Source organism: Lissotriton vulgaris, chromosome 1_1 (assembly GCF_964263255.1).
Source record: "Lissotriton vulgaris chromosome 1_1, aLisVul1.2, whole genome shotgun sequence".
NCBI classification, from domain to species: Eukaryota; Metazoa; Chordata; class Amphibia; order Caudata; family Salamandridae; genus Lissotriton; species Lissotriton vulgaris.
Window position 1 is genome coordinate 1,923,006,845 of NC_141685.1, and position 22,290 is coordinate 1,923,029,134.

The 22,290-nt window shown below is 43.0% G+C and overlaps 1 protein-coding gene across 2 annotated transcripts in view; it reads left to right on the forward strand.

The window, feature by feature from the left end:
- The window catches only part of NAV3 (neuron navigator 3), a 1,035,010-nt gene extending 1,013,662 nt beyond the window's left edge, over positions 1–21,348 (forward strand). For both annotated transcript variants that reach the window (XM_086919576.1, XM_086919578.1), the window contains one exon: positions 18,903–21,348. In XM_086919576.1, the coding sequence (XP_086775702.1) occupies positions 18,903–19,022 (120 nt within the window). In that variant the 3' untranslated portion in view covers positions 19,023–21,348. The remainder of the gene's footprint in view (positions 1–18,902) is intronic.
- The last annotated feature ends 942 nt before the right edge of the window (positions 21,349–22,290 follow it).

Genomic DNA, 22,290 nt, shown 5'->3' on the forward strand with positions numbered 1-22,290 from the left:
ACAATTTCGAGAAAAAGCGAGGCCTTTTGGCAAAGACCTGATCTTGATACAAGAACTCCTTTTATTGTCGCTGAACCAGGGCCCCCAACAAGCTAATCTTTAAGCAAGTTTGACATCTGATTTTATAGATTTTATCTTTTATATTGTAGTGTCAATGTCTTGCTTTTATACACAGTGGCATTTGATATATTGTGATGATTTTAATTAACTAAATAATAAAGAATTTACTTACTTACTTTACACTCCCTCATCCATTTCAACTTACACATAACTCTCCACCACGAAACCACACACACCAAGACCACCTGATACAACTGGAGTAAAATCTCTCAGGAAACCTGGTGCACAGAACCCCATAACCTGTTGCCAGAGGCACCAAGAAAACACCCTCTCCTGGTTAATCACTAGCTTCAATAACTGGATCAGCTCCCGTGCAGACAACTGGCCCGGTAAAAACCCCGCCACTTCATGATCAGACCTCAGGCAAGTTTGTACACTGACGATTACCCAAACATCATTGAAAACAATGAAAACAACTGGAGTGCTGTTGGAGACATACCCTTGATGAAAGTGACAGGTAAATCTGCAAATCATCCCTCCAGCACTATCAGCAACTCAAAAAGAAAGTTCACCCATCACCAAACGGATTGACAACAGCATCAACAACTCAAAAGTTATTTTTTCTATAGTGAAGGAATTCACCCTCCTGCCCCTCCCCTCCACTGCCACCGCCATGACCATCACCCCTTCTCAGGTACCCTTGCAACTTCAGCAACAAGATAAGCACAATATACAACTTTGCACCCCAACCTAACCCCTCCATTCTAGCAATCATTCTACACAATGGGGAGAGACCACTGAAAACTGACCTGACCTGCTGGACCACCATCAGCTCTCTGGCAACTGCTGCCACATGTGCTCAATCCACTCAGGAGCACTCCCAGACCCTTGATTGCACTCAAGCCATCTGCACCACCCTTATGCACATTCACAATGGCTCTCTTACTACTATCACCTTCCCAGACACCCGGCAATATACCACCATCCGACTTCTAATGAGTAAACCTTCAGTATAGCCATGGACTCAGGCAAACTACAGACCCATCACACTGCTTTTTTGCTCAGCGAAACACCTGGAACATCTCAACAAACAACTAACCAACCTCCTCAATGACAAGAATTTCCTGGACTATTCCCAAGCTGGATTCAGACTTAATCACAGCACCCAGACTGTTCTCAACAATGCCGCCTTCATCCTTCCCATCATGGACAAGGGGCACTCCATGGCTCTCATCCATCTTGACCTCTCCACTGCCTTTGATAACATCTCCCACCCAGTTCTCATCCATCATCTCCACAAGACCAGAATACGTAGAACGGTAACTCAGTGGATCAGCTCCTTCTTCACAGGCCACACAAAGGTTGTCAACATGGCCCCTACACCATCTCAGCCTCCAACCTGATTTATGGAGAAACCCAAGGCTCATCCCCTAAGACATGGCCATGCTCACCAGCTTCACCCGAGCCTATGAACTCAACTTAATTTCATATGCTAATGAGGTCATCCTCTCCCCCTCTATTGACACCTACGGCCCCCAAAATTAAATTCATCAACTGCATCTCAGAAGCCACCCACTGGATGAAGACCAACTGCCTGAAGCTCAATTTGGACATGACAGAGGTGAGTTTCTATGAGAAAGACACCACACTCTGGTCCTCGGCCCAGTGGCCTTCAAAATTAGGACCTACACCCACTTCACCAAGCAAACAAGTCAGGACCCTAGTTATCGTCATCGACAATTAAATCTTGATGTTCAGCCAGATCAACTAGATTGCCTTTTCCTGCTTCCACACCCTCAAACTCCTTTGGGAGAATTTTCAGATGTCTTCTGCTCAGCGTCTGTCAAACCCTCACAAAAGCCCTTGTCACAAGCAAGCTGGATTTCGGTAGCACATGTTACATTGGAATCTCCTCACAACTCACCAAAAGACTCCTGGTAATCCATAATGCACTGGCAGACTCACACGTAACCTCCCACCCTGCAACCACATATTTCCGCACCTCAAAGAACTTTGTTGGTTCCCCATTCATAAATGTACCTTTTTCAAAGTACTTCCACACACATAAAGCACTGCACAACGAAAGGTCCGTATACTAGAACAATCACATCAGCTTCCACACCCCCACTAGATATCTTTGCTCCACCAGCCTACTGCTTGACCTTCGCCCCTGCATCTGAGCCAGGATCTAGTACCTGGTTCCTAGAGCCTGAATGACCTCTTCTTGCACATTAGAGCTGCCAGCTCAGTCCTAGAAATCCAAATTACTGAAATACTTTTAAGAGGCGCCAGCCAGGGCAACACCCCCTTCTCCAGGTGCCTGGGTGACATGCACATTGAAAATTCAAATGACATAACATATTCTTTAAACAGAAATAATGTAATAATACAGCACATAATGCACTTTGACTGCAAAGTCATTAGAGGAAAGTGAATTATTATGCTGTTATGTAACTAGAAAAAAAACCTCTTCATAATGATACATAATGAGAGACCCTCAAAGTAGTTGGAAAGTGTAATTTAATTATATGTACTGTCCATGTGTCACCAAAGAATCGAATACTAAACAAAACTGGACCTTAAATTTGCATAATGAGTAGCAGTAACATGGGATAATAAAGCAAAAGTGAAACAAGCAGCTGTAGGCTTACAGGAGATCAGAATTGGGCCTTAGGATACTAAGGCTCCCAGGGAGGGTGTATGGTATTTTGCTGAAATGGCTGAGGAGCATGAAGAGAGAATGCACAAGCTAGGAAGGAGAGAGTGATCAGAATAGATTTACTAAATCTGGATTTCATAGACAGTACCTGCCAGTGTTTTTGTAGGTAAAATAAAACATAAATAATAATAAATGTGAGAAATGTGAGAAATGGGGTTGCTGTTGGAGTGGAGTGTTAACCTTGCTCCAGCAATAGCCACAATCCCAGTCAGGGTGAACCACAAAAGTCATTAAATTAACCTGTGCTTATCCCTTTGGTAGCTTGGCCAGAAGGAGCCCGGCTTAATTTAGAGGCAATTGTAAAGTAATTATGCAGCACAAAAACAGTAAAAAAAAGAAAAACACCACTCCAATTTAGAAAATATAAAGTACATTTTAATAAATAATTTGCCACCAAACATCAAAAATCCAATCAGTAGAACTAAAGTTGTGAATTTTTACATTTTAAGTTGAAAACTAGCACCTAAAAAACCAAAGCGGCAAACGCGGACATCTAATTGCATGAGACCGAGTCAAGGATAAAAAATATGGCTAACCTCGATTGAACACAAGTTGGATACAAAAAGTGGATAGGACCTGCCGGCGCTTACCATCAGCATGAAATTTGAAGACATGTTTCAGAGAAAGTAGAAATTCAGTGGGGCAAGGCTGCAGGCAGTGTCTGAAAAGGAGGAGGAGTCATCGGGGAGCCACTAATTGAAGACGCTGTGAAGATTTCTATGGTCCAACCTCCTCTCTTTCTAGGAAGATGAACATTTCTAGCATGATAAAGCTGAAAGCTGTAGCTGATGAGAGGTCCTTCAGGCCGGATACCCCTTTGGGGAAAGACCGCTGAACAGGATTTGTTGCTGCAGAGAAGAATGTAGTGGGGGCTGCAACAAAGTCAGGCTGACCAGCGATGCACCTTATACAGATAGATGAGCAGGTTCATCCCTGTCTCCTCTCGGTTCTCATTCCAGTTTTTAGCCCCAAAAAATATAAGTCCCAAGATTTGGAATTTGACTAGCTGGGCACCTTTACCACCAACACCAAGGGTCCAGGACAGGAGGGGCCCCACTTGAGGGGTTAGGATTCCCTCAGCCAGAGAAGCCTTTTCTGTCCCTGAGTCTCTGATCAGGAGGTTAACCAACTAGCCTTTGGAGTCATATCCAGAAAGCAACCAACTAGCCTTTATAGTCTTTCCGTTGGTCCTGGGTTTAAGCAGTGGAATAGGACTCGAGAAGCAAAACAGGCCCTCTGAGGGCTCATGGTAGGCTCCAAGCTGCAGAGCAGTCCTTCCAGGTGCAGCAAAGTAGTCCCTCAAAGTACACAGCAGTCCACAGCAGCAGTCATCTGAGAATCCTTACACAGGTCCAGAAAGCAAACTGAAGAGTGGGCCTGAGGGTCCTATTTTTTTACCTGGTGCGTTCTTTGAAGTAGGATAAGTTTCTAGTGAATTCCCTTTAGAGTGCTTGAGTTTCCTACGTCCCCTAACCTCTCTCTAAGCTGGCTGCATGAACGATGCAGTGGTGACAAGCCCTTTATGTGGAGGCAGGGAACAACCTATTCAGTTGTAAGTGAGACTATGCCCAGCTCTTTCTCCCCCATACTTCCAGTGATGGCCAATTCAGGCACATCTAATCCCTCTATTCTGTAGTCTAAGAGGAATCAACAAAGTCCAACTACACCAAGTCATGTGACCTATGAACATGCTGCAGGCACCAAATAGTTAGGGCCGGAAAATCCCAACTTTCTAAAACTCATTGTCAAACTTGTAACTTAAAATCCAACTTTACCATTAAAGTGGGTTTTAATTTACAATTTCTCAGACACCAAGCATGAAATCTTTACCTATTCATAAACAAAGGTTAGCACTCATTCAATTTAATAAGGCCCAGTGTTATCCTAAGGGAGAGGTAGGCCTCATAGTAGTCAAAAACAAATGTTGGATTCTTTCACTCCTAGGACACGTAAAAATTAAAAGTACCTGTCCAAGCTTTTAATTTCAAAACACCCTGCCACATATGCTACCTACTGCCTACCTCAGGGATGGCTTCTATGCAATAAAAAGTAATTTTAGGCCTAACAAGGGGTTACATTTTCAAGGCAAATTGGCAATTTACAACTACATTCAGCCTGCAATGGCAGACCCGGGATATGTTTTAAAGGGTTACTTGAGAGGGTGGCACAGTAGGTGCTGCTCACCCACTAGTATGACATTGTTCTGCATTCTGTCCATCATTTGTTGTTTTTGCATTTGTCACCCAGAGTGGGATGGGTATGCTCAGACGTGAGTCCCATGCTCTCCACACCACTGGAGTCAAGCTATCCTGGCTGATAGCCAGAAACCGGTCCCAGGATACTTGATTCTGGTCCAGGAATGATATGGCTTGGCAGTTCGGGCTGGACTGTTCCCATGAGGCACATGGTCAAGGCTGATTTGCAATGGCCATGTCTGAACTTGGGTGGTGTGGAGTGCAAAAAAAGATGGATTTAGCCCCAGATCTCTGTACTGGGTGAATGTATGACATTGTTCTGCATTCTGTCCATCATTTGTTGTTTTGGCAGCTGACCCACTAGTAGCATTTAATTTACCAGCCCTGGGTCTATGATACCTGGGTCTATGGTACTGGAGACTTATAAGTACATTAAATAGGCCAATCGGTTGTAAACCCATTTTACCATGTTTTAAGGAGTGACTACAAGCACTTTAGTACTGGTTAGCAGTGGTAAAGTGTAGAGTCCTAAAGCCAAGAAAATAAAATATAGCAAGATGGGAGGGTGAAGGCCAAATGTTTGGGGAAAAACATCCGGCCCACAAAAAAAGAGAAACATGGATTAAGGGAACAGTAAACTATTTTAAAAATGAGTAAAGGAGATCTTTGGGGGTCCATGCAGAAAACAAGGGATCAATGGAGGAAAATGAAGAAACGTGTAATTAACTTGCGAAAGAAAGAATGTGGGAGGGGAAAAGAACAAAGTGAATAGAGGAAATGGAGTTTCATGGGTAAGCCCTAGAACACCAGTTTTTTCTAATGAATGATTGCAATTCATCTTGAACATTTAGGTTTAACAGTTTAGTTTAAATAGTTTCTCAATTTTGATTGTAGTCTATGAATTTACTTTTCTATGAAATCAAACACACCTCCTACATTTAGAGTGTGTATGACATGTTTATGAAATACAAGGAATATCTACAATAATACTACAGTGATATCTTGATATGTACTCGTTTGCCATAAGTAGAACTGTTTGTCTATTTTATTTCTGACCGTAATAACCTTGCAAAACACAAACTATAACACATCCTATTACTTTAAGTTATAGGTGAAGAATAGCAGTATTGGTAATAATAAAGGTGTCATTTACAGGATGTCCAGAATAGGCGATTTACAGTTAGCACAACCAGCATTGCACCCAGAGAACTTAGACATATCTTGATTTACCATGTTTGACACAAAATGCACAAATGCACATATCAACTATTGGAATCATACATAACGCAAATTGACAACAGTGTATAATTACACACTTCAAGGAAGTTATGTTTAAAGTATATGTTATAGCACAAAAGCTATGTCCCACATAACACGCAGAGTGTTTCCCATAAACATCTGCTGGAAGTGGTGTGATCTCTGATGCAATTCACTAATTTGTTGTTGCCTATTTCTATTATTATCCTCAATGTTTCACGACGGGAGGTGGCACTCCTTAAGGGCAGGCATAGCTTCTATCTTAATTTTACAGAATCCGCAATAAAGCTCTGCAGCTTACATCTCTTTCCAAATGAAAACTTTTCCAAACAATATCTTTAAAGATAAAAATCTGAATCAAAGTACTTGATCAGATACGCTGCGATATGATTTTGCAGTACCTTTTACGATATGTGAATTAACATTTTGGGTCCTGAGTCAAAGCCGCTCTAGTCTCACAAGGCCTTCTATGTACACCACAACCTGGCACTCACAAACTGATGTATGTCATCACATTATGGTTACAGCATTCAGTCATACTCTTCTTAAATGTATGTATGTCTGACTTGCCCTTTTTGCACGGTCATCCCTGAACTTTTTGCCTTCCTCCTGTATTTTCTCTGACTTATTGTTTGGCTGTTTTATTATTCTGGGCATATGCTCTCCCTATGGTAAATTAATGTATGGATTAATGACTCCATGATTGGCTGTTTGGTTTACTTGTCAGACCCTATTACAGTGCACTGAGTGCTCCCAGGGCTTGTAAATCAAATGCTGCTGGTGGGATAGCAGCACTGGTTGTGTCACCCACAGAAGCAGCCTGTAAAGTGTGTCTCAGGTCAGCCTGTGTGCGGTCTGGTACTGCCATGTTGACTGGGCAAATGCACCACTTGCCAGCCCCTAAAACTTCCCTTTTCTGCATATTAGTCACCACTATGGTAGGCCCAAGGGCAGGGTGCATTGTAGGTAAAAAGTAGGACATGCCCTGATGTTTGTGGCATGTCCTAATAGGGAATTACAGCCATTTTCGTTTTTCACTATTGCAAGGTTACCTGTTCCCCATAGGCCAGAATGGGCAGTTTGATTATAACATCTTATAATCCTAACTGACTCAGGGAACTAGGTAGAAATTTGAGTTTAGTATGCCTGAACTCAGAATGATAAAATACATCTTTTAGTGAAGTTGGTTTTAACATTCTGTGTTTGAAAATACCACTTTTAGTAAGTAGGTCTTTTCTTGCCTAACTATCCAAGCCTGCCTCTAGGTTGTGTATTCTTTGTATGGAGTTTGAGTGATAGGGGCTGGGGGATCCCAGGAGACAGGGTGAGTCAGCACCAGGCTGAATGGAGCTATTTGCATGTAGATGGGTTGGAGGAGTTGCACCTAGGACCTGAATTGGTCTGGGCCTGCCTTCCACAATGCTGGCTCCACCTCTTGTGGTGCGTTTGATGTCCCTGGTCCACACTGTCAAAGGAAATAAGGAGTCTTGTCAACAAAGTGCTCCAGGACTGCACAGAACTGGTTTGAACTGGGTACATGAAGCTCTGCCTTCAGAGAACAAAGAATTTGCTAGTATAAATATTGGGACCCAGACCCAAGAACTTTAGATCACTTTTCGGAAACAAGAAGAAACTTTGTTGAGGAAAGAAACCGGAGAAACTGAAGAGGAGACTATCCCTAAGCTGAGTGCTGCTTGGAGTATTGGCCTGCAGTGGTTGCCTGACTGCCAAAGAAAGGAGAAAGGACTTTCTGCTACTTTCAAATCAACTTGTAAAGGATCTCCAAGGGTTTGAGATAGAGTTTGCCTCCTGCTGTCTCAGGGACAACAGACTTCACCAACCAGCTCCCCTGCCTTCCCTTGCTGGGAATTGAAGTGCCTACTGTTGAGCTAGGCCTTCTGAGACTGCGTGTCGCTGGGAGCTGGAAGCGTGACTCAAGACGAAGAAGCGCGGTTCCACCGCAGCCATTGTTGTTGCATCACCGGAGAAGAATGTCGCCATCGCATCACAGGAGAAGTGTGCTGCCGCCATCGCGTCACCCGAAGTACCTCGCATCACCGGAGAAGAGTGTCGCCATGACAGCTATCCCCTACGCAGCAGTAGGGACCTGACGCATCACCGTTCTTGCGTGTAAGGACCCAATGCATCACCTTCCCTGCAACACTTTTGTTGTAAAGCGTTACGAATCCAAAGGTGCATTGAACTCAAAGTGTCGCATTTTGCATCTACGAGAACTAAGATATTTCTACCCTTTTTAAAGTACAGTATTGTGGATTTTTGTTGTTTGTGGTCTTGTATTAAGTCTATATAAAAATACTTATTTTTATACTACAACTTGTATGGTGTCCATCTGTAGTGTTGTCACTGGGTTACTGTATGTGTTCACAAATGCGTTACCACTGCCTCTGAGATATGGCTGCCTGCTCGTGCCAAGCAACCAAGGGGGTAAGCAGGGGTTATTTTAGGAGTGTACCTCCTTACCCTGACTAGACGCAAGGGTCCCTATTTGGACAAAGGTACCTACCTCTGCCAACTAGAGACCCCCAAATCTAACAAGGTTAATTTAATCCGGGTGTTATATCAAATGCATTATATGATCAGCATTGTTAGACCTGGTATCCTTAGCGTGGTTTCCCCTGACTGTTTTCCTCCTGACCTCCTGTTTTGCTAACTTATTCTTTCCTGGCTTTAGGATTCGGGGCACTTTACCACTGCTAACCAGTGCTAAAGTTCATATGCTCTGTACTTTAAACATGGTAACATTGGCTTCCCCACAATTGGCATATTTCATTTACTTATAAGTCTGTAAATTAAATTATATGATTGGTCCTGCAGAACTGATTGTGCCACCCACTCAGGAGCCCTTTAGACATGACTCCACCCTGCCATTGCAGAGCATCTGTGTGCAGTTTTAAACTGCCATTTCGACCTCCTAAGTTAATCTACTTGTCAGGCACAAACATTCCTTTTTATTACATGTAAGTTACCTCTGAGGAAAGCCCTGGTACCTCCTTGGGCAGGATGCAGTATATTTAAAAGGTAGAACATGTATGTACTCGTGAGATTTGCATGTCCTTGTAGTGAAAACAGCTAAATTCATTTTTCACTAGGGCATGGCCTATCTCTCCCTTAGGTTAACATAGGGATTGCCTTAAAACACCTTTTAAGTGTAATTTCCCATTGGGAGCAGATTTTAAGTGTAATTTCCTGTTGGGAGCAGTTGGAAAATTGGAGTTTGGTGTCTCTGGACTCACAATTTAAAAACACATATTTTAGTAAACTTGATTTTTAAATTGCATGTCTGAAAATGCCACTTTTAGAAACTTTGGCCTAGATGTATCATCGTTCCTATTTGCGATTTCTTAATAGCGATTTTTACCGAATCGCTATTAAGAAATTGCAAAATGGGATGTATGTTTGAAATCGCTATTTTTTTTGCGATTCCTTATTATTCCTAATTTGCGAATTCGCACGTTGCGAATTCTCAAATAAGGAATAAACTCCCATTCATTCCTATGGGCCAGGAGGCCCATAGGAATGATTGCGAAATAATTCTCAAATTGCGAATTCGCTATTTGCTAATCGCAATTTGAGAATTATTGCAAGGGTGCAGGGGTGTCTCATGGACACCCTGCTGCACCCCTGAAACTTACATGTGTGTGCATATGGCGCACATACATGCCCTATGGGCATGTATGTGTGTCACATGCCACCCTTAAAATTGCCACATTTTGGTTTTTGAAAGGATTTCGCAAATTAACACGAACCTCAAGTTCGTGTTAATTTGCGATTCCTTAACCTGAATTCGCAAACTAAAAAAACTTCATACATGGCATTTAAGGAATCGCAAAATTGTGATTCCTTAAATGCTGAAGCAAAATAAGGAATCGCAATTTTTTGCGATTCCTTATTTTGCTAATTTCACATACATCCCAAAAGATGCAAAACGTCAGTTTTCGATTCGTTAAGGCCGAAATTCTGCGAATTTCGGCCTTAACGAATCGCAAAATGCTTGATACATCTAGGCCCTACTGAAAAGACAATAGGAAACATTATATATACTGAGTTGAAAGCTGGGTGAATCTGGTAACAAACATCAATATTTCTACTGGTAATACTTCAAAAGATAGTTAAATAAATGCAAAATGAATTGAAAATGATCAGAAACGGGAAAAGACACACTCAGCGTGCAGCATATTTTAAATTGTGCCGTCTTGCTCTTTCTATCACTATATCTTTTGTCTTACTGGCACCATTCACCAGGTCACGAGCACATTGAGTGAAGCAAGATTTTGGATTACACTTGCATAGGATGAAATATTGCTGCCAAAACTATGCATTCTGTATTAAGACATTAAATACAGACCACAATATCCAACCTAGGTGTCTTTTCCCATTTCTGTTAGTTTGCAATCAATTATACACTTTATTTAACTGTCTTTTGCCTGTTGAGACATTGTTGTTTGTTACCACTTTTAGAAGTTGTCATTTTTTTACTTTAACCATTCTGTGTCTCTGCTGGTCTCTGAATATACGTCTGGGTTAGGGTGACTGTGTGCATTTCCTCTAGACAGTCACACAAAGGGAGCTGGGGCATGACATTTTCATCCTGATGGCCCATCACCGGAATTGTGGTCCTTCCTGTGGTACATTGGGAGGGAGGAGCTGACACTTGCACCTGAAAAGATCTGTTTACCCTCTGTAGTGTTTGTGGAGCCAGGGCAAGAAAGTCAGGGACCTTGTGATCTTCAAAGTCTTCTGTTATGATGCACAAGTTGTAGCCGAGGAGTATCTTCGTAGTTTCTTTATTGGCTCTCAGTTACACATATTTTTCATGTAAAGCAGCCCCACCAGGAGCAGCCTGCTTGCCTCTCAGCCCATATTCAACTGTCTCACCTCACCACACAGGTACCCACACATTCCAATCATCTCCATAACACCAATATTCCACTCAGAACTCTCACACTGGCTGAGCAGCTAGGAGCCTGGTAAATTAGCAGAAACATTAATACATAGGCAAGATATAACATATCCTCTACCTTTTAAACAGAAACTAAAAAAACGAATTCTAAGTGGGAACAACTATTCGCAAAAATGTACACATGAAGAAAATAGTTCAGAACCCAGGGATGCAAAAATAAATACAACATCTTGAGAAGGACTGAACAATGAAGAAAACAGAGAGGATGAATAAATAGATACACAAGAAATATAACCCATCCTGCCCATTATAAAAACGTATTAAAATTTAAAACAATGTTTGCAAAAACATTACAAGAAACTAGACAGCTGACTAAAAGTGTAGACACAGGAGAACTGTGCCCCATCCAGGGATTCCTCGTGTAAGGAATACAAATGTAAGCTGTAAAAATGGGATAAAACCCCACCTTGACACCCCTCATGTAAGGGTCAAAAACTTGCAAAAATGGAACTGTGACCCATGAAGACACCCCTTGTGTAAGGGTTCTTAATGTAATCCGGGGAAATGGGACTGACACCTATTAAACCACCCCTCATGTAAGGGTCAGAAAATAATGTAAATGAGACTATAACCCATGTTGACATCCCTCATGAAAGTGATTGTCATGTACATCATAGAAATGGGACTAAAACCCAATCCCGTCCCTCATGTAAGGGAGTGCGAGCAATGCAAAACCAAGCGCCATCTACACAGTAAATGATCCCTCATGTAACGGTCTATAAAGACAATCTGAAAAATGAGTGACCGCCCACTAAGACATTAAGACAACACTCATGTAAGGGTACCCAGACTAAACTAAGAAAATGGTTGAACAATACCCATTAAACAATCCTGTGTTGGATATGTGACATGCCCTGGAGCGACCTCTTACCTGAGAAATACTACACTGGCCACACTCTAGTCTTGTGCACCCCAAGTACAGAGTCATTCTCTGAAGTTTAGTGACCACAAAGAAATGTACCAAAATTCTTGCTTCATGGCATGATTTAAAAACTTGAGAGTTGCAAACTTTAATGTTACCAATTAGACGTAAAACAAAAAGAGTTTCCTTTCTGTGCAAACCAATACTGTGAGACTCAAAGCCTTATCACTCCATTTAGAATGAAAACTGAAATATACACCTCTAACACAAAACTATTAAAATATTTGTTCCGATTTTATTAAAAACCGGCATTAGATGCCACAAATTTCATAATCATTATTATTGTTATTATTATTATTGTGTCCATTTGCACAACTACCACATCATGTCAAAAACATTGTGACATTGAATCACAGCTCCATTACGCTAAATAACATATTCTGTGGCAGGCTGAAAATAAACACCATTATTTTATTTATTTTATTATTTATTTAAGCTTGTATCGCGCGCAGCTACCCACAATGGGTTTCCCGGCGCCAGTGATAGACTGTAGAAGAAAGAGGATGTATCACCTTGGCTCGAGGCCACAGCCGACTATTGGTCGCGCTTAGTAAAGAGCAGAGTCTTCAGAGCCTTACGGAAGCGGAGTAAGTTGGTCTCTGATTTTAATGCCAAAGGGAGGGAGTTCCAGTATTTGGGACCCAGAGTGGAAAAGGAGCGGCCTCCCATTTTTGTCAGCTTCCATCTTGGCACTGTAAAGTTGCCAGTGTCCGATGACCTTAGTGGGCGCAAGGGTCTGTAGGGGTTTACCAGCCCTTGAATATATGCAGGGGCGCTACCCTGCTTGGCTTTGAACATGTAACAAAGTGCCTTGAATTTAACACGTTCAGGGATACTCAGCCAGTGAAGGTCACGTAAGGCGGCAGTGGCTGAAGTGCGTCTAGGGACGTTCTTTAGTAGGCGTGCAGCCGCATTTTGCACAACCTGCAGCACATGTATGGTGGCTTTGTCTGCACCCAAGTAGAGAATGTTGCCATAGTCCAGGCGAGATGTTACAAGTGCCTGGACTACGGTTCTGCGGGAGGAGAGAGGGAGCATCCACAGAATCTTATAAAGCCACCGCAGTGTTAAGAAACAGATGGCTGCAACCTTAGTTGCTTGTTGCCTCATAGTTAACCTGTCGTCAATGATGACACCCAGGTTACGAACTGCAGCAGATGGAGTAGGCGCATTTCCCAGTTCGGTGGGCCAGTGGCGGGGACCCCATAGATGTTTGTTCCGTCCCAGAATGACCACCTCGGTCTTCTCCCCATTCAGCTTGAGACATTTCTCCGCATCCAATCGGCCACAAGAGTGAGGCCCGACTGAGTGCGCAGATATTGTTCTCGTCTCTCCCTGATAAGGAGAAAACAATCTGGGTGTCGTCTGCGTAGGAAAACAGGGTTAACCCCGCCTGTTCAACTATGGTTGCCAAGGGTTTAACATAAATGTTAAATAATAAAGGGCTGAGAATTGAGCCCTGGGGGACGCCGCGGGTAGATGGACAGGTGGCGGAAACTGCTTTGGAAGAAAACACTTGAAAGCTTCGGTCGTTGAGAAAAGACACCAGCCAGGCCAAATCCTGGCCTGCCACACCTAGAGATTTCAGAGAGTCGATGAGGATGGAATGTGACACGGTGTTGAAGGCTGCGCTCAAATCCAGCAGGATGAGCGCCATGGTGTTTCCCTGATCGACACCGTGCCTGAGACTCTCTGTTACCCCCAGGAGGGCTGTCTCAGTTGAGTGCCTAGGCCGAAAGCCCGACTGAGAAGGATGGAGAAAAGCAGTGTTTTCGACCAGTTTAGAAAGCTGGGAGTTTATGTGTCTCTCCAGTATCTTCGAGAAGATTGGCAACAAAGATATAGGGCGAAAGTTGGCAGGGTTGGAAGGATCTGCACCCAGTTTTTCAATAGAGGTACAACCATGGCATGTTTCCAAGGTTGAGGGACATGGGCCTCACTTAGAGAAGCGTTGAGTAGTTTGATAATGGTGGGATGAGTGAGGGGATCTAATTGTTTAAGAATTTTGACCGGAAGAGCGTCCTGTGGGGAACCTGATCGCACACTATTTAAACAGGAGACAAAGGAAGTGGCATCTAGAGGCTGCCAGGTAGTAATAACTGCTTCAGTGGTGGTGTTTTCAGATTCCTGGACCGTGTCAAGGGCAATGGAAGTAGTGCCTGGTGGTGAAGTAAAAAGATCGTAAATAAGATCGACTTTATTTATAAAGTAGTCTGCTAAGGATTGACTCTGGGTGGCATCAAGTGCCTGAGGAGGAGGGGTAGAATTAGCACCTGTCAATTTTTTGACGACGGAGAATAGCACCTTTGGGCAGTTTTGTACATCAGTCACTGTTTTTTTAGTGTAGTCTGCTTTAGCAGTTTTACAACTGTTGTGGTACTTTTTCAAGGCTTACTTGTATATGACTTTACGTGAAGGAGAATAGCCTTGTCTCCATTTACGCTCTAAGGTCTTACATTGTGAGCGGAGGCTTTTAAGTTGTTCCGAGTACCATGGAGCCGGGGGGTGGTGTGAGGGTGCTGGCTTTGATGTCTTCGGTAGCGCTAGATTGGTTAGTCAGAGTTCAGTGGCGCAATTGAGTGCAGCCACTGGTAGTTCCGCGCACGGGAGTGTTTTGATCAGTAGCTTATTGAATTCTGGCATGTTGATCTTCCCCCAATTCCGAACTGGTCTCGTAGTTTCCACTTCAGGTCTTATTGTTGTTACAACCGTATTTAAGGAAAAGGGGACAGCTAAGTGGTCGGACCAAGCAATTTGTAGAGCTTCACGAGAACAGTCTAAAGGCAGGTTGGACAGAATCGGGTCCAGTAAGTGACCAGCACAATGTGTGGGACCTGAGTTTAGAAGTAGAAGGTTAAAAGCTTCCAGGATGGAAAGAAGCTGATTCCTGTTAGGGCACTCGTGGTCGTCTAAATGTATATTTAGGTCCCCTAGGATCGTAAAATTCGACGCTTTAAGCATTACTGGGGCTAGGAGATCCGGTAATGATGTTATCCATGTGCTCGCTGTCCCAGGGGGGGCGGTATACCAATAATCCTGACAGCGTGAATTGAGGGGTAATGGATAATTTAAATAGGGCTGATTCGCTATTGTTTTGAGTGGTATCTACCAATTTACAAGTATATGCATTCTTGTAAATGATTGCAATTCCACCACCCCTGCCAGAAACTCTATCCTGACGAAGAATGGCGTAATTGGAGGGAATGGCATCTGCAATATCCGGGCCTGAGCAGTCTCTGAGCCACGTCTCGGTCAGGAATATCGCATCAGGTAGATTTTCGGCAAGAAAGTCATGGATATTGTATCTATGTTGTGGCAAGGATCTGCAGTTTATGCTCCAAAATCTTAAAGGGGGGTGAGTGGGAGCTGTCCTAGAGCATACCTGTCTTTTTCGTCTACCTTGACATTGAAGGGATCTGCATAAAGAGGGAGTTTTTAGTGAGAAGCTGCAGCGAGGACAGCTGGACTTGTGTGGCGGGAAAGGGTAGGCGGAGCAGTTATTATTGGGAGCACCACGTAGCGCATGCAACTCTTCGGAAGAGTATGTGAGAATCATGATGAATATAGAGGCTTTGCTCACCAGAAGGAGAGTATACCAGAGCCCAGAAGCCCGGCCTAGCGCGGACGAGCGCAGACGGGCAGGACTCCGGCTGGACTCCGGCGCGACTATGGCGCGCCCGCTGTACGCGTTCGCTGCGCGAAGCAATGGCCATCTGTTTTCATACACAACCCTATCCAAGATGGCCGCCGCCGTCTGATCGAGCGTGGCCCAGATGAGTCAGCCCTGAATCGGCTGTACACCCAGGGGAGGAGGTAAATGAGCGAAAATGCAGCGCTCAGTCCAGTAACTATTCTCAATGTTTTTAAAACGTCAGAAGCGGTAATATCTCCACCCTTGTTCGGTAGAGTCAAGCAGCGCGATAAATCCGCGTTTGCAAGCAGGGGGGGGGGGGTAGGACACAAAGGGTAATCACGGAAGCAAGTTAAAACTGATTTGAGAGCGATTAAAATAGTAACAGCCCGGCTCAAGCCTCAGGCGATACTGAAGGTGAATGTCCAGTACAGAAGCGAGTACACTTCAGTGAGCCTTTGGCTTCAGGCTCTGTAACTGCGTGAGTAGTGTGGAGCTGGCACGTAGGCATGATCAAGCAGCACAAAGCGAAATAGACACATTAACCTGTATTGTCAATGCTCAACTGGAATAAAGAGCGCAAACCAAAAATGCCGCTCCAGTGGGTACACGTGAAACAAACCTAAAAGGATCAAATGGACCACCAACATCCCTAGTAAAGACATTTGGTTTGTTCCTCCGGTTGTTAGCAATGATGATCTCTGGGATGCTGCGGCATCTGAGGGTTGCGGGCATATTACATTTTCAGGACTTGCTTGCATCTTACAAAACAAAATGGTGGCAGGCATACAATACGAGCGCCGGGTGGATACAGCCCAAAGGGTGCACGAAAATGTCCCTGGGCAGCTCGCACTGCTGCCAAGCAATGGATTTGTCGCAGAAGCACCTTCGTGCGACTGCATGGAGTAGGTAAAATGCATATGCGCGCGCAGACTGGCTCGTGCCTCCTTTTTAAACCGCACAGCATTGGTTTAACTGTTGTCACTTTGTACAAGTCACAATCGAAAACACAACTCCATAATCAATATGCCTCACCTCTGTTGGCCCCCTAAGGCCGCTGGTACCTCTATCAAATGATTTGACACGCAAGCAAAGAAAGCTGCTCACACAAAGCGCTGCCAAACACCACAATACTGTACAAAAGCAGAGTGTGTAGCCATAGCCCTTTCAGATCACACGTATGGATGACCTTGAAGGTTGAGAAATCCTTAGATGAAAGACCTTTCCTTAAAAACTTCCAACACTTTCAGTTGACAACAACTCACAGGCAGATTCCACTGTGAAGGTGACTGTTCGATAACTCAGATTGCTGGATTTGCATAGGATCACACAAGTTGTCTCAATAGCAGGGAATCCCAATCCTGTAAGCAAATGAATTATGCCCAGTCTGGGCCTGGCCTTTGAAAAGGATCCTGGTGGGGCTGCAGGGCGTTTTTTTGTTGCTGACTTGACCTGTCTTCTAACTTAAATCATTAGTAAATGTCCTGTATCCTCATGTTTCATAGTCTCCGTTAGTTTCTTCAGTTGCACAATCTTCTTTCTGTGTCATCTTCATCTGCAGTAAGAGGACTCGCCACACATGAGTCTGTTTCCAGATTGTCGCCAAAATTATCTTGTGATGTACCAGATGTAGCAGAGGAGTATTTTTGTAGTTTCTTTATTAGGTCTTAGTTACAGGTATCATCCATGTAAAGGAGCCCCACCAGGAGCAGCCTGCCTGCTTCAACGTCACACCGCACCACACAGGCACCCAAACATTCCAATCATCTCCATCACACCAACAGAACACTTACTCTGGCTGAGCAGCTGAGAGCCAGGTAACCTAGGAGAAACATTGATACATAGGCAGGATATAACAGCTTCTTTGATGTCTCCCCCACTTCAAAGGCACACTTTAGTATAAGTACTGGACCCCTGACACCACAGAATCAGAAGTCTACTGAAACCAAGGATATTCTGACCAAAAGAAGAGCTGCTCTGCTGTAGGAGGGACTACCACTTTGCTACTGGCTCTGCTGTGTTGACCTGCTGATTGCTGTGCTTCAGGAGGGCCTGCCACTTGCTCTGCTATGCTGGCCTGCTGCTTTTTGCCTGGGAGTGAGAGGGACTGGACCAGCTCTCGACATCCTTGAACCCAAGATTCTCCAAAGGCTTGCTGGCTTGCCTCCTGTTTTTAAGAAGTCTCAGGGTCACAAAAGACTTCCTACAACTCTCCTGACGCTGCCGGACTCTGCATTCGATGAGTCCTACCATTGCCTGAGGTGCCCCCTCCAGTTCTGGACCTCAGAAATAGGTTCTGCAGATGTTTTCCTGCCAAAACTAGTGCATCGCCCCGATTGCTTGACAAAAATTGATGCATCTCCCTTCAACACTGACGCAGTGCTGAATCAATAATGATGAATATGCAGTGCTAATCCTGTGTCGGTGGATGGTGGGACAGCGCTGATCCTTTGACAGGGTCTGCGATGCTCGATGATGAAACTGTGGCCCGTCTATTGGAATCGGAATCGACGCATCATGTTCTTAAAATCATGCTCCATACTAGGTACATTTTCAGCCAACCCTTCATGGGTTCTGCCGCCAACCCTGCCCTTCATCGCCCTGAACTTTAAATTTGTACCGGTCCCTTGTGACCTTTAGTAACCTTTTGACCGCTGGTGACTTCTGAGGGCTGTTTTCATATTTATTCTTTAAAAATTCATATCTCGATTTTCTACTGATTAGATTTTTGTCATTTTGGTCTTATTTTATTCAGTGAAATTAACTATTTTTTAAACTGGTGTAGAGTCTTTTTGTTGTGTTTTCATTGACTTACTGTAATTAAAGTGTGCACAAATACTATGCACATTGCCTCTTAAGTAAAGCCTGACTGCTCTGTACCATGCTCCCAGAGGGTGAGCACAGGTTAATTTAGGTTGTGTATCTGACTCACCCTGACTAGAGTGGTGGTCCCTACTTGGACATGTTGCATACCTCTGCCAACTAGAGACCCCATTTCTAACAAGAAAGTTTAATTATGATCTTTGTTCTTTAATACCAAATGCATTATATTGATCAGGATGTTTAATTATGATCTTTGCACTTTCATACCAAATACCATTGGTGACAAAAAGTGTTTCTCCATTACTCTTTTGCAGATGAATATGTTAATGAGGCTCCAGGAAGCAGCCAGTTTCTCGGGTGCACAAAGCTGTGACAGCGACGGTACCAGCCACCATGATGGGATCTTGGACTCCTCTCTTGAATCAACTCTTTAATGGGGACCATGGTTGAAACTGATTTATCCGAAAGCCTTTTTTAAAAAAAAGAAAAAAAGACTAAAAGAACACACCAGGGTATCAGGAGATGGACAGGTTGCCGTTGGTGTCAAAGTCAGAGTTACATGTTATAGTGACCAGGAAGAGCTTTGCATTTTAAGAGGAAAAACTTGAATTCTGTGGCTTTCTAAGACATCTCGACACAATTTGAGAAGAGCAAGACTCTTTCTGCCAAACTGAAAGTACCCTAAAAGATGGGCCACAAGAAAGCAGATTGCACATGTGATAGCCAAAATTTAATTATTTTTCTTCTGTCTTTCTCTTTGATAAAGGTTTACAGCACAAACCTCGGTAATTTGTTAGTTTGCTCTCAGGTGCTGCTAAGCAGTACCACGTCCTGGCCTCTGGCTGCTTCTCTGATAACCCTCTTTGTGCCACGTGGTGCTGCTGGTCTCGCGACTCTTGAGGCGCCACTCCTGCCTGGCTCATACCCTAAAATTAATTTAAGACGAAGAAGCACAAACTAGTCTTGTGCGGGCGTCAGGAACGTACTACTGCTGCGAGATGCAGGTGAAGTGCCAATGTTACTAACTGCCATTTTCCACAGTCAGCGTGCTCCAATGAGGATTTTCGTGTGTAAGTCACCTTTTGTTACAAAGTTGTTTTTCCCAAAAATGGTCGTTTAAGGCCACTATCCCACACCTTAGCACGAGTTTGAATCCAGTTATTGAAAAAACGCTGGCACAAGGCTCAATAGGGCTTCATTCGTTTGAGCCTTTGTCGGCGCTTATAAGAAGGAACACATTTCCAATGGTGCTGTTTCAATGCCTTAAAAAGATTTCTTGAACAGTTTAACATTCTACCACCTCTCCGGAATCAGTTGGTACTTTTGCACAGTTTTCCTTTACTTTCCATTTCGTTGACATTATGTCAGTTAACACAATAGCCTCATTCCCAGATGTGTTGATGTCATAAAACAGTGCACTTTCGGGGCCTCGCTCACCATTGAGACCCTTAACTCACAAGCCACTGTTTCTATGATTTCGAAAGCTGAGAAAGGTCGGCAAAAGTCCAACGCTGCCGGATGCACTTGACACAGCATGAGCACAACGTTTTTTCTTAAGAAAGAAAATAGTTTTAAGCATGTTGTTTTGGTAGCTAACTCGAGGATTTGAGCACCAAGGAAGCAGTGATTTCAAGTCCGGAATTTAAAGCAGAAGAATATTAACTGTAAGCTTGGTTGGTTTTGCACATTATTCTGGGCAGGTTTATTGTAAATAAAACAGATTTAAAACAAAACCTTGCACAGATTTAAGAAATGAACAAAGCAAAATATTGTTTTATCCCGTCGGTGTTCACATGGCTGAGATCCCCTGTAAAATGGGAAAACATTCAGAATGCAATCCTTAAAAGGCTGTGTTCCCTGCAGTGTTTGTCCTGTACTTACAGTTGTTATGACTATGCAGACGCTGTCAATGCTTTGATTAGCATGTTTCAACTTTGTATGTGGAGCCAGTGTATTTCAAAACAACTTCAACTGTTTTCTAGCAGGCTTAAAACAGGTTGCATGAAAAGAACTGACCACGCTGAGGCCAGCAGAGCATATCTGCAAAACATACACTGGTTGGAGGCTGTAGCATTGGGTAGAAACCATAAATGTGGTGGGTACAAACTCTCAATGGTGTGAATTGGTGCTACTAACCTTCAAGGTGCCACCATGTTGACACTCTGTATACAAGAGTTCCATTTACTTGCTGTTCTTTCCAGGACTGACCTGTTTCCATGATTTAAAGGTCCTTACACGGTGCTCTTGTCCTATTGCAAATCTTTGCCAACTTTAAGCATGTACTGTAGCATCTTGTCAAATGGAATTAAAGTCCATATACTTTCTTCAGCTTCGACCACACAACGGTACCTTATATGTTTGGCAACTGTTTGAAAAGCCCCAGTGGGCCTTGGCAAACACTGAACATTATCATTTACAACACTTCCCGCAATACATCTCAGTGAGTCCACATAGTTTACAAATAAAAAAACTTGTTTGTGAAACATTTGTCTGTAAACATTTTATATTTTGTACATTTTTGATGTAACATATCATGTAAATAGACAGAAGCAGTGAAATAAATCATTCGAAAAGTTTTGTAGTCTTTGTAAAGCCTTTATGATAAGTATTTGTGTCAGCAGATTAAACTGGATGATGTATTTTCTAGGGGTTTTGCGTTACCTCGCTTGTAAACCAGCTTGCTTCTATTTTTTTTTTGCAGATGTGCATATTGTATCCGTCTAAATTATTTCTTTGCCATTAAAGTGAAATTATTTATTGAAAACTTGTGCATGGAAATGTCTCGATGTATTTTACATATTCAACACAGATGTAAAAATGCCAATCTGTTACAGATCTAAAAACAAGCACTGGCAAAGCCAGTATGCCTGGCAGTGGCTGCCAGCCTTTGGAATTTCTATTTTGTTCTCCCATGGCTTTTGCAAAATGTTATTGTTGCGGAAGGGAAGCTGTCGAACCCGTAATAATCTAAAAAGAAACATTGCCGTAAGTCAAACATATTTTTTTAGTCTCAAAGAAGAACACAGTACAATAGTATTCGCTGACTGAAGGGAAATACTTGGTGTGCAGATGTGCTCCTTATGAAAGCATAGCATTCCACAACTCCTAGTGAAGTTGGCTAATGGCTGAAATGGGCTGAACATTAACCCATGATGCACGCTGTAGTGCCTGGCAGATAACTGTGAATGAGACATACTAATGGATGACATTTATCTGAAAACCTGTATAACTATATTATACACATAATGTTAGTAAAATCAAAATGTTCTGACTGACACCAGACGTTATTTTTGTAAATCTTTATTACAAATAGATGCAGATTGTTGAAATGATAGGTGCATAGAGGGGCCTGCAAAGGCAAATTAATGGAGACCATTGTTAAGATAGAAAAATTTGCTAGCTAGACAGATAATATATCGACAGATTTGCAAAGGTAGATAAATATTTTTATAGATAGATTTTCATAGATAACTAGATAGATTTTCATAGAGTGCAAAGGATAGATATAGATAAGGTTGCAGGGAGCTAGATGTTGCTTGATTTAGTGATAGATAGCATAGATAGAATCATACATACATAGAGTTCCAAGGATATATGTAGATAAGGCCAACGAAAATGAGTCTCAGCAAAAAATAGGGGGGTGAAGGCAAAAAGTTTGGGGGAAGATCACCCTAAGGCTGCAGGTCTAACAGATAGATAGAT